The sequence below is a fragment of the Annulohypoxylon maeteangense genome, assembly GCF_022496945.1.
Source record: "Annulohypoxylon maeteangense strain CBS 123835 unplaced genomic scaffold GGS22scaffold_23, whole genome shotgun sequence".
NCBI classification, from domain to species: domain Eukaryota; kingdom Fungi; phylum Ascomycota; class Sordariomycetes; order Xylariales; family Hypoxylaceae; genus Annulohypoxylon; species Annulohypoxylon maeteangense.
The window spans coordinates 77,196-93,002 of record NW_025953270.1 but is presented as its reverse complement, the minus strand read 5'-3'; the positions used below and the strand labels follow the sequence as shown (position 1 = coordinate 93,002).

Here is a 15,807-nt window from a genome sequence, read left to right as displayed (position 1 = left end):
ATATTAGTAAGCAAATCGTGCGATATTCTTTTTCGATACGCGCCGCGGGCGTTAGGTGGCTTACGTAAAGCAAGCGCCATTATGTAATCAATTGATGTGGAGATTCGACAGGTAATTGAACCAATAGTATGACTAGTTAATATATTTGCTTAATAATAAAAAACTTTTTGACCTTTTTACTAAATTAAGTGTAGTGTCCGAGCTTTGAACTAATCCGAATTAAGAAGTGGCCGTGTTTTTCAGGAATTTTGGCCGTGTGGTTAAAGTTACTGTACTACTTGGATCAAATCGTGGCAGGGCTAGCCAATCATCTTCTTCCTTTCCGTTTTTCATCCTTGACGGAATGTCCCAGTGGCTATTCTTCCCCTGTTCATAATCCCTGAATATCGAATCCCAGTCTGACAGTGTCCAGTGCCAGGCACAGCAAAGTCAATCTTGACAGTTCAGACGCAAGACGGTATTCTATGTAAGTAGCTGGGCGTCCGGTGATGGCAGCGGTTTTGAGGCTTTCGACCTTGATCCTTGGAAATCTCGAAACTTTACGATGGTTGGATGGCGAGAAGGACTAGAAGACCTGTCTGACCTGCTGACTTTTGACTAGTATTCGATGGGGTTCCCTGCGCCACGCACCTACTAGTTGATCTAATTACTGACATGCATAGCGACCCGTCTGCCCGTATTTATCTGCCGTATCCATGTATATGTCATGATAGGAACGCATATGACCGCATATTTTTTTCTTCTTTTTGCCTTCTCCATATCCTGTTAGTCATACTAGCCGTAGTAAATCTCATCGTTTATATGCAGGGTCCTCTGTCTAGATTTTCCGGCAACATGGCAGCATGGATATGTATCAACGCTGCAAAGTTGGTTTATTTATGACAGACGGATATGCCCGAAGTGTCTCAGAAATAGTCGCGCAGAGATGTAGTGCTACTGTGAGCCGTGACACGACCTTCTCGCCATGGCATTATTTTTTTCGTTCCTTCTCCGCAATGCGATTTCGTCGATCTGGGGAACCTAGATAAAATGTATAAGATTACCGGGTTGCCAGTAAGACGGTGACAAACACCGATGGCTATGCCTTTTTCTTCCGTAAGAAAAACCATGGCTCACCTGTCACAGCCTTACCAGCCCCTCAGCAAAAATACGGTGCAGCGAAGACAAGGCAAACTAAGACTGACAGACCGAGAATCTGAGATGAATGAGGCGAGGCTCCGACGCGATCTACAGGACCGCATCATTTGATGACAATGTCCGATATCTACCTACGTATACATGCTATGTACAATGCAGCACCTATGCAGATGACGCTTAAGATGGTGCTTCTCCACGTCAATCGTTTGTGGATTATCGTCGCATAGTATCAACTGTATATGTGCTGGACGGCAAAATCTTACATATTGATATAAACCTCCTGATGTTTGCATGGCCTCGGGTAAGTAGCCTGCCTGAAGTTGACGCCGCACATGCCGCTCGAGTCGGTGTACTTACTGGCTTGGCTGTCTGTATGTTTAGATACCTAGGTATTTACCTACCTACCTAGTACCTACTACGCCGTATGAGCTGACCGACGCTGTGTTGGATACCTACCTACCTAGGTGTGTGCATGGATGGAGCTTCAATTTGGAGCAATATGGAGCAATATGGACCTTAAGTCTCAACGCTAACTGGGCTAATTTCTGTAACCTCCAATTGAATCTGATTGAATCCAAGATGACTTTGTCGTCGGGCGGAAAAGAAGGGGGGAAGTGTGTGTTCGCCTCCGCATTCAGCCGCACAAATTGACATAAATGTCATGAAAGCCATATGCTGCCATACGTGCGAACGTGTGCGACGGCGTCATGTTGCGGCTACACACTAGATGCGTTGGTGCCATCGTACTACGGCGAGTATATTGAGTAGGGCACGAGAAGTTTACAACCCGAAGTCGGCAAACAATGGGATTGGGTGAATGTACAGGTATTGTTTCCTATCACACCCATCAAGGAGCTGTGGTGTTGCGTTAGATGAAAAGTGCACAAACAAACAATTGTCGGGATTGTACTCGACGGGAGGTTTGTGACACGACCTTGTTCAACTGTAACTCTAGATTTTGGAACTCGGTCCGAAAGTTGTGACGAGTCTCTAACCACAATCTATTGAGATGCCAGTTGGCACAACTCATAAGATAGGGAGATGGTCGTGTGGGTATCGACATTGGGTCTAGAATGCAGCTTCGGTTGAGCCTCATTAATTGGGCGTAAGAATATACCTAGGTCCTAAACCAACAAGAATTTCACAGTCCGGTAAATAATCTAGAGCCGCAGCGAGCGCGAATATCATCGGAAATCTTATGAGGAACGGGCCAAAGGAACTGCTAATAACCTAGAATCTCGTCACGGGCCGTAAAGCAAGGTCAGTAAAATAGGGAATGTTGAATGAAAATTATGTTGAGCTTCCGAAAAGGACCGAGAGTCCAAGTAGATACCATTCACAACTCTTGAACACGATAAGCGTATCTAGAAACTCGGGTTGATTCGCGATCTAACAAATCTGTTAGGCCATTCATCGGAAGAGCCTCATATTGCAATCCTTTCTAACGAGTAATGTCCGACCTGCTGACTCCTAAGATGACCAGTCTCCCTTTGAGACCTGTCAACTACCTCGCCACCTGATACAACCTTCTGCGCAGAGACTCCACCTTTCGCCTTGAGCCCCAGAGGCAATGCTTGAGAGCCTGGATCCTTTACGTGTAGCGGTATCGGCCTCATTTTGTCCACAACGCCTTCGACTTTGGTTTTCTTCGACGACTCGCAATACCTTACCGCCTCGCTGATAACACCACGGAGGTAGACAGCTTCTTCTAACCCCTCTAAAGCTGCGCTAACTTCGAATTTAAGAGAAGCGACGAAATCGCCGGTCTCATCGGCTGCTAATACGGCGTCGTTGAGGAGCCAACCGCCAGGCCCGATAGAGTCTACGCAGCGTCCGAGAAGGTCTGCGATGAGCTTGATAACGCCGTCGGGTGGAGCGTCAAGGTTTGCGTCCTTTTCGAATTCCGTTATATCTAGGTAGCGAGATGTCCACGCACCCCTGACCAACTCGACACGGAGGAGATAGATTAGGGACAAGATCTCTTCCGGCTTGAATGTAGCTCGTAGTGCTTTGATCATAGAAATGTTAGGACAATTGCCGAGCTTTGCAAATGCCACACTTAACCCAGAACCACGGATACCGGCGTCTTCGTCTAGATAAGACACAGTCCTCTGGATTTCATCCTCGAGATTGTCTAGTTCCATGCCGATGTTACTAAGCTCTGAATCTCCCTCTCCTTCGCCGTCCCCATTTGCTTCCCCATTTTCAATTATTTCTTCGGTTGTGCCATTGGTAAGAAGCTTTGGCGGCAGTTGCTTAGGGTCTTGGACCAACTCGAGACTCCTCATGATCGTCCGTACAGCAATGACCAGCTCCGTCGCCCCAAGATTCGTAGCAGAGATATAGGAGACAAGAAGTTCGAGTGTAGGATCGACATCTGCAAGTCGAAGCACAATTTGTTCAGCCAAGAATGAATCCGTCTTTTCGTCGTCCCTGATCACTTCTCGGAAGCTGGTCTTCAGATTAGAGAGCGTTAGGTGCCCGGCATCGACAAGGTAATTGACGATATCGCTCTGTGGTAGCTGGCAGATAAGCCGAGGGATAGTTGGGTCATCGCGGAAAGAGTCATTCCATTGGAAAGCCCGGCTGATGGCGTATACAATCCATCTTCGGTCCACAGGAGGGTATGCTGCCCTAGTCTTTGGCCATATCCACGTCGACGAATATTTCGGTGGGTTGGATAACCCTTCCCCTGCTTGACCTACACCATTCGGCATTTGAACCGCATTTTGGACTTGGATAGAGAATTTTTGAGCCAGCATTAATTCGAGACCGCGTATATCGTTCGTGTTAAGTAAGGCGTCGGCTTTCGCTTCATCCGTAGCCCACGATTCCCAATAATCACCTCTGATAGAACCTGGGATATAATTGGAAAAGAGGGAGGTTTTTATCTCTTCGCTTGAGGGCTGAGTTGGTTGGGCGGAGGGCCTTCTAGGAAGCTGCACGCCACGCCCGATAGAATCGATCAAGAGGCCTTCAGCCCGTCGCTTTCTCGTTCGCAAAATAGGGGCCTCTAGTTGAATGGCAACCAAATTGGCATCAATAATGGCAACGGCAAGTTCCAAGCGGGAAAAGTAAGCAGCAAGTAAGCAGGCTGCCGGCTTTGGGTTGGCGGTAGAATCATCCTGAATACCGGAATCGATACGTACGGAATTTTGGAAAGACCGGTATATCGGATTATAAATGCTTAGGTGGGTAGGGGTAGAACAGAGAAGTGAAGTTTTGCTGAGGCGTAGGAAGGATGTTGCGTCACTCAACTCTATGGTCGACGTTATCCTGGGGATACTTGTCGTTAAGTCATATATATTGAATGCTTGTCCACGGAACTCTATCAAGCTTCCAGACCGAATATCAAGGCGGTACGAGGCTGTACCAAACCCATGCGCAGAAGTAGGGATAGGTACAGCATGTAACTGGATAACGCCTTGTTGATGAGGGCTGCTGGAATCGTGAGAGGGTGGAATTATCGACAGAACATGGAGTCGGCGGCTCTGTTGTCCATCTAACTCGTGACTCGAGATGAGCACCAGAACCTCGGCATCGGTGTTCAAGCCTTGTTTGATCTCTGGGAAGAGACCAAAAGCATCGTCGCTACCCTTGAATATGCCTTGCACAAGATCAGATAGAAGCACGGGGTAGCAAGAGATGATGCTGAAACCGAGTTTTGAAGTTGTGGGGAGGTCCTGTTGTAGAACGGCAGGAGACGAGTTCCATTTTCTCTCTAGAGTGTCTGGATTGAGGCAGATGACTTCGCCATCCTCCCTAACGATAAGGAGTTCATCCCCTAGCGTTTGGCAGTTGGTATGCCTTTGTGCCGTTGACACGGCAATGGGAGCAACACAAATAATTGGCCGACCAACACCCAAGGATACTGATTTGGCAATAGAATCAGTGTTGCCAGAAGCATCCACATAGTCTTTGAATAATGTGACCTTGTTTTCGTGAGATTCTCTCGTCGCGGCATACGTGTGCCTAGAAACCTCTTGGGTTCCCTCTACCTTGCGCCGAATGGAAGCTATAGAGCACGAGAATGAGGATTGGGGAGGAACCGGGTACGATGTGACGAGTCTAGCTGAAGAGACCTATATAACATAGTGAGCAATAGCCAATCCACATTGCGATCGAGTTTCGACATTCTCACATTGTAGATATTCACGGCTTCTCCGTCAATTCCTACTGCTAGTTCATGGCGCTTTCTTTTCCTTGATCCGGGCGCAGATCCATAGACTTCGCTAACGACATATCGGCCAGTAGTAGGGTCAAGAGGTCGTGGTAATGAAGCTAGCACATATGGCTTCTGTATTTGAAAGTGTGAAGCCATACTGGACCTAAAGTCGACAGTATTAAGGATTTAATAGAGATGATCTATAACCATTTATAACGATTGGCTGTATGGTTGCGATGTGATAGAGAATGGATGAAAAAAAAAGTTGTAAAATCGGAGGCAGTTTGCGAAAACACCGATCCGACGATTAGGCGGGACTAGGGTGCACTACAGGGATAGCAAGCCTTTTTCTTGGTGGGGTTATTGGTACTTAGACCGGTCCTAATTGAGTTAGACGTTGTAACTGCACCTCTTAATTGATGGCCAAAAGGCAGTCGCGTAGGACGCGCAGTAATCCCTAGTCAGACGCGACTTCTTGAATATTGAGTCGGCGAATTCACATCAAATTCACAATTGAACTGAGCAACTTTTTATTTTTAGTTTTCGCCTTCTCAACTTTCTTAGTACATACATACCTAGTCACCTTCAGTTGTCTATCATCATATTCCTATCATATTATTACAATTACATCGTCAAAGAATGGTTACAATATCGCATTTTAACTGTGTCCTGGATACCTTTTAAGGTATATCTATCAATGATAACCATAGACGCCGTACATACTAGATATCTGTACTACTATCGTCATCATGAACGGGCAGAGCGACAACGCCGATACGAAATGCAAAAAGCTTCACCCGTTTTTCTCGACAAACAATAATTCTAAAGATGGCATGTTAAACGTCACAACTCCCGTTACGCCAGATCCATCGTGTAGTCCCAATTCTGTCGACGCTGCCGATACCGCCGACACTGCTGACACCGCCGACAATGACGCCGATCAGAGTCCTCCGTCTAGCATGCTGAAGAGAAAGCTAGGCGAGACAAGCGATGCCCAAGACACATCCATGTTAGGTACGAGGCCTTAGATGACAATGAATTACTGATTACTGTGCACCAAGTACCTTATGATATAATACTTATCTCTGACATAGCTTCGACTTCTAAGCCTTCAAAAGTATTGAAATTGAATCGCGCAACCGGCACAATTGGCTCCCCCCCGAAACCAAAACCTACCACGAAGAAGACATCGAAACGCGGCCGAAAACCCAAGACGTTCCTGGTTTCTATATGCTATGGCAAGGAAGATGACAATTCCCGGTTTCAAATTGGGAATAAGATACACCAATTGCTTACCAGTCCTAATTCCCAAGCGATGATAGCAACGGCGCCGAAAGATAACACTTCTATTCTCCCGGAAACACCACCCTCGAGCCGAGATGTTGAAGCAGCACCTAAAAAACCCACTCATCCATTCTTCCAAGGGAAAACGAAGACTACCACAATAGAAGCAGTAGAAGAAAAGCAGAAGCCCCAGAGGCGAGTATTCTTCAGCTCGGCTAACTCGTCGAAAAATACGCGGCCGGCTTCTGGCAGATTCGATCTCCCAGCCCCTGGCGTCAAGTCCAACACTCTCAAGATACCGGGAGCGCAGCATCCAGCTTGGCCATCGAAAGAGACGGCACACGTACGTGGTGATGTGTCGCATCATTTCAGCAACCCTAGTCCTGCAGACGAGGAACAATGCCTATGTCTTCAGAATAAACGGAAGGCAAAAGGGCAACAAGTCCAGATCCCCGAATCAGAGTCGATACTACGTCAGACTGCGTCGAAGCTAAATTTAAAGCAGCTGAAGAAGGACATGAAATTTTACGACGACGAATTCCAACCTCCTCCGCCCGTCTTAAGGGTCCCCACTAGGTATTTCGAAAGTGGAAAAAAATTACAGGTGCGCGTATCTAGCGAGTTAGTGACATTTCATCCGCGCAGTAATACCTCGAAGACGCACCCAGCGCTCACGCATGCGTACAACTCTATCGAGAAGAGCCTATCTGCTTTCGACAAAGCAACATGCGAAACGAGCGCGTGGTCCCAGAAGTACGCACCCTCATCCGCAGAACGAGTGCTTCAGAGTGGCCGGGAAGCCGAATTATTACGTGATTGGCTAGAGAATCTCAAGGTGCGAGCCGTAGATTCGGGATCTAAGCCAAAGATAGTGGCTCCGACAAAGGCAAAAGGCAAAAGGAAGAAGCTAGACGGGTTCGTTGTTTATAGTGATGAGGAAGGGAGTGAATACGAGTTGGACGAGATATCTGACACGGAAGGGGACTGGTCACAAAGCAGCGGCCAAGGCAATGCGAAGAAGACGGTCATACGGTCCGGTTCTGCTCGCCAAGCATCTCGAGATGGCGGTCGCTTTGCCAATGCCGTGGTCCTTAGCGGCCCACATGGTTGTGGCAAGACGGCTACTATATACGCCATCGCCAAAGAGCTCGATTTCGAGATCTTCGAGATTAATTCGGGTTCTAGAAGGAACGGGAAAGACATTCTAGAAAAGGTCGGTGATATGACTCGAAACCATCTCGTTCAGCACCGCAATAAGGAAGACGTACCCCAAGAAGAGGACGCCTTGGAAGACGAGGTAGATCGAGATTTGAAGTCTGGCAAACAGGGAATGATGACTGCGTTCTTCAAACCGAAGACAACTCCAGCTCCAGCTCCAGCTCCAACCAAGAAACCCACTGATTCGCCCAGTTTCAAGGAGGCAAAGAAGTCACCTAAAGCTCAGAAGCAGTCTTTAATTCTACTCGAAGAGGTCGATGTGCTGTACGAGGAGGACAAACAATTTTGGGCAACCATTATCTCTATGATTGCTCAGTCAAAGCGTCCTTTTGTAATGACATGTAATGACGAAGCATTGGTTCCATTACAAGGTCTCAATCTACATGGCATTTTTCGTTTCTCTAGTCCGCCAAAAGACCTTGCCGTCGACTTGCTGCTTCTGATCGCCGCCAACGAGGGTCACGCTCTCCAGAGACACACAATCGAGACGCTCTATGATTCGCGCGGTCACGACTTCCGTGCCTCGATAACTGAGCTTAACTACTGGTGCCAGATCGGAGTTGGAGATGTACAAGGAGGATTCAATTGGTTCTATCCGAGATGGCCTAAAGGGAGTGATGTTGACGAAGACGGCAATGTCATCCGGGTGGTTAGCCAAAATACCTACCAAGCTGGCATGGGCTGGCTTAGCAGAGACTCGGCGATCGATAGTTTATCGTCTCGTGCGACTGAAGAAGAGCTGCATCAACAAGTCTGCCAAAACTGGTCTCTCGATACGCTGGATTATCGTCCTCAAGATGAATATTCTTCTTGGGCGGCTACAGCTGCTGAGCGATGCTCTTCAGCCAAGGAGAGGCTTGAGCTTTTGGAGTCAGTTGACTCGTACATCGGCTTCATGAGTGACGCCGATCTTGGCTTGTCCGACTTCTCGGCCATACCTAATAAGATTTCCATGGATCCGACCATCCCCAGCCTACCAGCGAAGGCAAAGGATGATTTTATCATTGGTCGGCAGCTGATCGAAGTATCCCCTGCCGTTTATTATGATACCACACGTTTTGATATGGCTGCTAGTTTAAAGCACCTAGGAAGACGACAATTACAAAGTAGACAAGATATCGACAGGGTTTCAAACATATTCAAACCACTAGACGAGACCGAAGTCACCACTAGGTTGAAGGACCATCTCAGTGGACATCTAGACACACAGCCGGCTGTCGCACGAATAGATTACAGTCTCGCGTTCGACCCTATCGCCGCCTCGGAGAAAACCATGGCGGCAGGCTACCTCGATCCCTCCGTGTTCGACGGGACCATGGAATCGATTTGCATCGACGTAGCCCCTTTTGTTCGTAGCATCGTATCATACGATCAGCGACTACAAAAACAACGAGTTTCCCGCAGCAGTCTGCTCAGCGAAGGCGGACAGGTGGGAAAGAAACGTATGCGCACAACAAGAAGTGCGTTATCGGCCCTGGAAGGCGGTCCACGGGCTAGTACAAGACGAGAGAAATATTTCTCCGCAAGCATCAATCCCTATCTCGTGATGCGGACGGGTGGTAAAGGATGGGATGGAGTTGTGGCTTCAGTTATGGACGAGTCAGGGGTCACAAGGAAAATCGCAGCGAACCCCCATGTTGAACCAGGGCAGCAGGATGTGGAGTAGAGGTGACCCGATCGAACTTGAGCTGCGATCGGATATCTCGACGTTGCGTAGCTAAGTCTGGGTGTGTATATACTCGGGGTTCATAAATATCGGACATATCCATACACTTGTGTTGCAGTAGGTATATCTTTAGGGCTCATAGGCATTGCGTGGCGTTGCATTTTATAGGCTGGCTACATCGGTGCTGCAAGGGGGGGTCCGACGTTAGACGATGGCTAGGCATATCATACATTCTTCACATTCACGCAGATCACATATAGCTGAATGAAATACATAAAAAGCGACGATGCCCGACTACTTAGGTGGTATGTAAGAAGTCTTTAAGATATTTCTATTTCGACCCGAAACAATACAATGCTACCTATGGATACAAGTCATGATACAGATGAATGAATGCGCGCTATAATCTATACCTCGGCGTACCCCGCAGCCTTTAGTAATACGGTGCTCTCGTCTCTATGCCGTAGACAAATATACACCGCTAAATGAAAAGTGTGGTATCATGTTAAATGTAAGTTTCCCATTTCCAAAATCATTCCTCATACATATTCGATTTCCCATGTCTAATTCCCGTCTGTCTGCCCGTCTGCCCATCTAACCTTGTTTTAGTCGTTGATATGAAGATATCGTGTGCTCGGACAGGCAGGGATTACGCGGCCTTCGTCAAGGACATGCATGGTTGACAACCGGTATCTTGCAGGATTTGAACATCCCATCGAGAACCGATAAGACAGTTGAGCCGAAATATAATACCTGGAGTCTAGAACCTGGGGCAAAGTCGGTAAAAGTGTGAGGCGTTTTCAAGCCCATCAAGCCTCTTCTTGTCTATTTGTTTTTTCGTGCTTCCTGCTCTTAGCGACAAAAGCAAGACATACAGCCACACCTAAAGCGGCAAGGCCAATGCCCATATAAAATGCTCCTCGGTACCCTTTTAATAAATCCACTGGGTTTCCTCCACCATTGTTGACCTGCGTTTCGACCGTTCCCGCAAATCCCAGACCTAACGAGATGCTGTAATTTACTACCGTGTTAACCAAACTCGCAGCGATTCCCTGGTGTTTTCGGTGTACGGCGTCGGACAGAATAAGGGTCGCTGCTGGGAAGCTCATATCCATACCCCAAGGCATAACGATGATCGAGACGAAAAGCTGTGCCCAATAAGTCTGCTCGACGGGACAAGTCGCGAGGATGGTTATACCTGCCGTGAAGAAGACGAGGGCCATGGTCATGACAATTGGCGGTCGTAGACGATGCAACGAGTAGCCTGTGAAGAGCGCGGCACATAATCCCGATAAAGCAGCGGGAGCGAACTTGGCAGTCGCTAGCAGGGGAGAATCGTGTCGAAGGTTGAGCTGGAACTGCCAGGTATAGAAGAACCAGATTCCAAAGCAAGACCAACCACATGCTATAGCACCCAAGACGAACGATACGTCGTACGAAAGAGCGTGGAAAGGAATCAACGGGTTCTGTGCATAACTCAACTCATACACGAAAAACGCAGCAAGGAGCAGCAAGCCGAGAATCAGCGTCACATAGACATACGGCTCGGGCCAACCAACAATAGGAGCCTGGTTCCATGCGAAGTTAACCAGGACGAGGCCGGCTACACCGAGAATGGTTCCCACCATGTCGAGCTGTTGTAGCGTATCCTTGAAACCTTTCGGCTTCTCATGGTGATGCGTATTGGAAGCTTCGGGGATGGCGTAGTATCCTATGACCATAGTCGCGGCCAAGATAATACCAAATGCGAAGAAAGCCCAAGGCCACCAAGCCAGGGCAAATATAGCAGCAAATAACGAACCAAGGACAGATCCGATAGGAGCCATAGCACCGAAGAGGGCGAATACCATCTCCTTCCGTCGTCCGGGAGCATAGGTAACGCCGAAAATAGCTAACCCGTTCGGAAGGACGACTGCGGGACCGATACCTTGGAGGACGCGGGCGAAGATGAAGAGGACGTGATTCGAGTAGACAGCAAGTCCGCAGATGACACTCCAGATAGAATACCAACCCATGCCGATCAAGAACATGGTTTTATGGCCATATAAATCTCCCAGCCTTCCCGAAAATAGGATGAAGGTTCCTATCGTCAAACTGTATCCGGCCATGAACCAACTCAACTCTCCAGGATTCGTGATGCCGAAGGTGTCGCCAATGGTCTGGATGATACTGATCGCTTGACCGAGACCGGCCTCTTCATGCGGATGTTAGCCAGAGGATATCCCGAGCATGGGAACAAGAGACTACGACTCGAAGACTTACGTGTGAAAAGCTGTCCCGAACAAATAACCATGACGAATAGGGCCTCTTGAGGGAAGGGAAGCGTTGCGGCGATGGACATGTTAGTATCGGTTTTGGTCAGGCTCCGACCCTTGATACGTCTCTCATTATCTTCATTGTCTTCATTTTCTTCCCTCTCGATACCCTCCACACCATCCTTCTCCCTCTCATCGCCACTCGTCCACATGTCATCTCGCATAGGCGTCCGCGTCCCGGCGCTCATTATCATGGAACCGGCAGAAAGCGGTGGCACGCCCGGCGAGTCTGGCGCCCTTTCCGTCCAAAAGCTCCCATGACTTCTGAGGGGAACTTCGGTGACGCTAGAGGCCCCGGAGCTTACGATGCCATCGCCGGGCACGTTCTGACGCTCGTCATCGACGGCCATATTCGTTCGGTACGCAGGCCTAGGATGGACCGATGTCCTGATGTCCCGACGTCTTGATACTTACCAGTATCTCGATATCTTCTTGCTTAGATAGCTAACGAACAGGCTTCGAAGCGATCAGCGAGCCCAACGTCAGAGAATGGCATAAGAATCAAGAAAGCAAGGTAGATCGATCATCAAGGTATGAAAGAATCTACGCCGCAACTCTTGATATTCTAATGAGAACTCGAGAAGAATTCCAGAGGCTCAACAGAGTAAATTGACGGGACCATGGCACGCTCATCAGATGGCGAAAAGAGATCACATAATCCCAGACGATAGATACGTACCTTCACAGCTGAATGGGTCCTGAAGCATTTGTAAGGATTAATAAAGGCAGTTCGAGAAGGAAGATAAGCTTACTTTTCTCCCGACTCAGACCCAGCCTGGCTGTCCAGGGGCTTTCCTTGCAAGGATCTTTGAGGGTGTCTACGGTACCGATCCGCCAACGGCCGGGCTTGTCAAATAAGAGTTAATTCTACGCCAGCAGATGGATCACAATGGATCTGCTCTAGTGGCCTTATTCGATTTTGCATTAATCAAATTGTATAATTACCTAGTATCTCCTAGTACCTAGGGAATCTAGTCTGAGACAAACGGCTTATTGACGGATTAGGAGTCGGAACGCCGAATAAGTGCGACTAGCCTCGGAGTTTTTCGCTCTTTTTCTTTCAACGATTCCAACAATTTCTCTTTGACCGGTTCATTTAAGTAACTAAAGTCACTAAAGTTACTAAAAGTCGAGTACATCATCGCGTAGGGCGGTATTTATCTGCAGGCTGCGGGTATTAGAGTCGCCATTAGTTGCCCTATTCAGATTTCCAGATTATCAGATTTCTACATCAACGCATCAGAAGTTCATAACTTGGAACATTAATTACCTAGTACATAGGTACTGCTACCTCTACCCACCTTCTTAGCATTTGCATCTGCATCTGCATCTGCATCTGTATCTGCGACATCGGGCCGTAAGATGTCCTCCGTATCGTCGAATATTACTAGTATTTAATATGACAACTTCAACAGACGAGCTGAACAAAGTTAGACAAGGTCGGAGCTGGTTTCTAGCTTCGGCCGGACCCAACGTGTCGATGATGCAAAGATGCAAAGTGATCCACGATGCAAGGGGGGATCTGCAGCCGTCCGCCCTAAACCCTGCTCTTATCATATGGCAGCGCTGAGTAGGTACCTACCTATTAGCTCTGGGCAACTCTGGGCAACGCTACCGCACCTGCTCACTCGCATATCACTGGCCGTTAGCCACTTGTTAGCGACTATGAATAGCGGCTCGCATGTGAAAATGCCTGTAAATGCCTGTAAATGCTTGTAAGATGCCTGTAGGATCATTTCTCCAACAGCCCCCAACGACCTCCAATGGCACCTTTTTAAAGAAGGTCTGCGTCGGTATTTGGAAACATGAGGAATCTACACTGCTACCTTATGCTCCCACACTCCCACGCTCCCACGTTCTCATGCTCTCCTTTATCTAATGCATACGAAGTTGCATATGAAGTTACATATGAAATAGGGCAGGTAGGCACAATTGCGCGGGATTTGCAAATAATCCTAGGATTTTACGTACCTAGGTAGGTACGGAATCCTGTGGGATCTGTTTGACATTGATTACCTGTGGTATTGCAGACACAGGCGAACGTGGTTCCAAGGTTCGCGACGTACAGAGTACAGGTAGGTCTGCATCTTTGATTCTTCATTACAGGCGTGTCTTAAAACCGACGCATCGCACCCCAATCACTCCAATTATCGTCATCGTTTACGCATGGTTCCCACACCGAACGAGGTGATAGGTCATTCGAGACTCAACACATCCCTTTTCGGTATGCCGATTAATATCTACGACCACCAACACTACCGCCACTACCTAGTACGGATACAGTGGTAATAATGCAGCCTCCCGGGACGGGCGGATCCGCACAGGTCCGTCCGTAGGTAAGGTGAGAGTCTCGGGTGCTCACCGACACTTATCAACGGGTGGTCGCCTGCTTACCTATATATAAGCCATGAAGCCACAAAAGTCGTAAGAGTAGGTGAAGAGTTGCACAAGACGGTGGACAAATACGCCAGATCGAAACCGGATCTTGATTTCGTGCAGACGCAGACGCAAGACGCTTATGCCGGAACCCTAAACTGCGCGGCATGAACGCCTCTTCTGCCGGACACGCATATGGGTATTTAGTGTCATTCTGCATAGGTACTACCTACACTCCAACCTGCCTACTAGGTACCTACCTGGGTACCTATGTTACTTGGCTCAGTTCTGTGATGCCTATAAAAGGGCCTCTCCTATAATAAGGAATGGTTTACCGTCCGTGGCCCTTTTGAGCCGCTCACCTTCTTCGATATGCCGGCTAGCGAGACAGCACGAACGAAAGCGCATAGTTGCTTTGGGTTTGCCGGTGTTTGCGTAACACCGAGGTGACGGGCTGAGGCAGATTCATCCCGTCTATCGGTCCTGACAAAAGAGCATGCCATTCTGCGGAGAGCGAAGGGGATTTGAGATGAAATGGCTGTACCTATTTAACGTTGAGGTGGCCGGTCGATCATGGCCGCATCCCTCTTCTGCGGTTTGTCGGAGTAGTGCCACCATACCTCTCACGTATTACAGCAGGAGTTGAACCAGGCATATCGTCTTCTAACCCAGGTTCTGCTGTTTTCTTTTTCTTTGCGCTTGTCGCTGGGAATTGCCTGACTGAAACATGACTTCGCCGAATGACCCTCAAGCCAAGGTGTATTCCCACATCAACGGCACCGAGAGCGATCTCCAAGCTAGACTGATCGTCTCCGAGCTGTGCAAGGGTTGGCCCGTCTACCGAGACGCATCCGAGTGGAAGAACTTCCGCTCTCTCTTCTGCGATGACGCGTATGTCTGGACAAGTTAGTATTCACCTACCTGCCTCTATCCATAGCCAACCACCTCGGGTATTTCAAGGCTAATCGCTGGATCGTCTAGCTTGGAGTAAACGTCAGACTATCGACAACTTCATCGAGAAATCAAAAGAGGGGAAATCGAAGGGGGATTTTATCATGCATCGTGAATGCGGTACGTTGGTTGAGCTCAATCTTTCGAAATCCAGGGCCGTCGGCAAGATGAAAGCGACTATTACGCAACGGTTTGCGATTGGGATGGACGCTTTGATGGGGACCGAGCCTATCGTATTCGACGTGGATTGCGATTGTCGGTTCCATTTCTTCTGCCTTCGCGACTCCGGCTGGAAGGTCAAGTATGTCAAGTTGATATACGAGAAAGACAAGCTCATACCCGTTGACGGCAAAACCACGCCGAGCTTCGCTAAGGAAACCCTCGATAGGTACCCGGAGGGGTACAAGTATCTTGGTGCGGCTCAGAACATGCTTGGCCACGACGTTGATATATCTCTTCCAACTATCCAAAATCCGGATCTCGGCACAGCAAACCCCCTATGGTTGGAATTATACGACAAGATGGGGGAGTGGCTTGACGGGGAAGATGTTGACTTGTCGACCCCTTCATAGCTGGGGGGAATCAGCGAGAAGGGGGCGAAACGGGCATCGGCTAGATGGTATTATGAGTTACATATAAATGAAATGAGAATATCAAAACGTGTTGAAAGATTGGCATAATATGTCGGTTTGCTA

The 15,807-nt window shown here is 48.3% G+C and overlaps 4 protein-coding genes across 4 annotated transcripts; 2 read left to right on the top strand and 2 right to left on the bottom strand.

The window, feature by feature from the left end:
• Positions 1-2,410: 2,410 nt before the first annotated feature.
• Positions 2,411-5,545, bottom strand: GGS22DRAFT_79422 (uncharacterized protein). The gene is made up of 2 exons (XM_047968114.1): positions 5,279-5,545; positions 2,411-5,219 (listed from the first exon to the last, which is right to left on the bottom strand). Exons 1-2 carry the CDS (start codon positions 5,456-5,458, stop codon positions 2,562-2,564), a joined length of 2,838 nt encoding a protein of 945 aa, XP_047814572.1. The 5' UTR covers positions 5,459-5,545; the 3' UTR covers positions 2,411-2,561.
• Positions 5,546-6,051: 506 nt separating this feature from the next.
• GGS22DRAFT_197320 (P-loop containing nucleoside triphosphate hydrolase protein) lies at positions 6,052-9,715 on the top strand (the record flags this gene model as incomplete). The annotated part of the gene is made up of 2 exons (XM_047965967.1): positions 6,052-6,316; positions 6,397-9,715. The coding sequence occupies 2 exons, from the start codon at positions 6,052-6,054 to the stop codon at positions 9,468-9,470; spliced, it is 3,339 nt and encodes a 1,112-aa protein (XP_047814571.1). The 3' UTR covers positions 9,471-9,715.
• A 23-nt stretch (positions 9,716-9,738) lies between these two features.
• Positions 9,739-12,305, bottom strand: GGS22DRAFT_79406 (MFS general substrate transporter). Its single transcript, XM_047968113.1, has 2 exons — positions 11,733-12,305; positions 9,739-11,664 (listed from the first exon to the last, which is right to left on the bottom strand). The coding sequence occupies exons 1-2, from the start codon at positions 12,133-12,135 to the stop codon at positions 10,280-10,282; spliced, it is 1,788 nt and encodes a 595-aa protein (XP_047814570.1). The 5' UTR covers positions 12,136-12,305; the 3' UTR covers positions 9,739-10,279.
• Positions 12,306-14,635: 2,330 nt separating this feature from the next.
• Positions 14,636-15,709, top strand: GGS22DRAFT_79390 (uncharacterized protein). The gene is made up of 2 exons (XM_047968112.1): positions 14,636-15,066; positions 15,143-15,709. The coding sequence occupies exons 1-2, from the start codon at positions 14,889-14,891 to the stop codon at positions 15,682-15,684; spliced, it is 720 nt and encodes a 239-aa protein (XP_047814569.1). The 5' UTR covers positions 14,636-14,888; the 3' UTR covers positions 15,685-15,709.
• Positions 15,710-15,807: the final 98 nt, after the last annotated feature.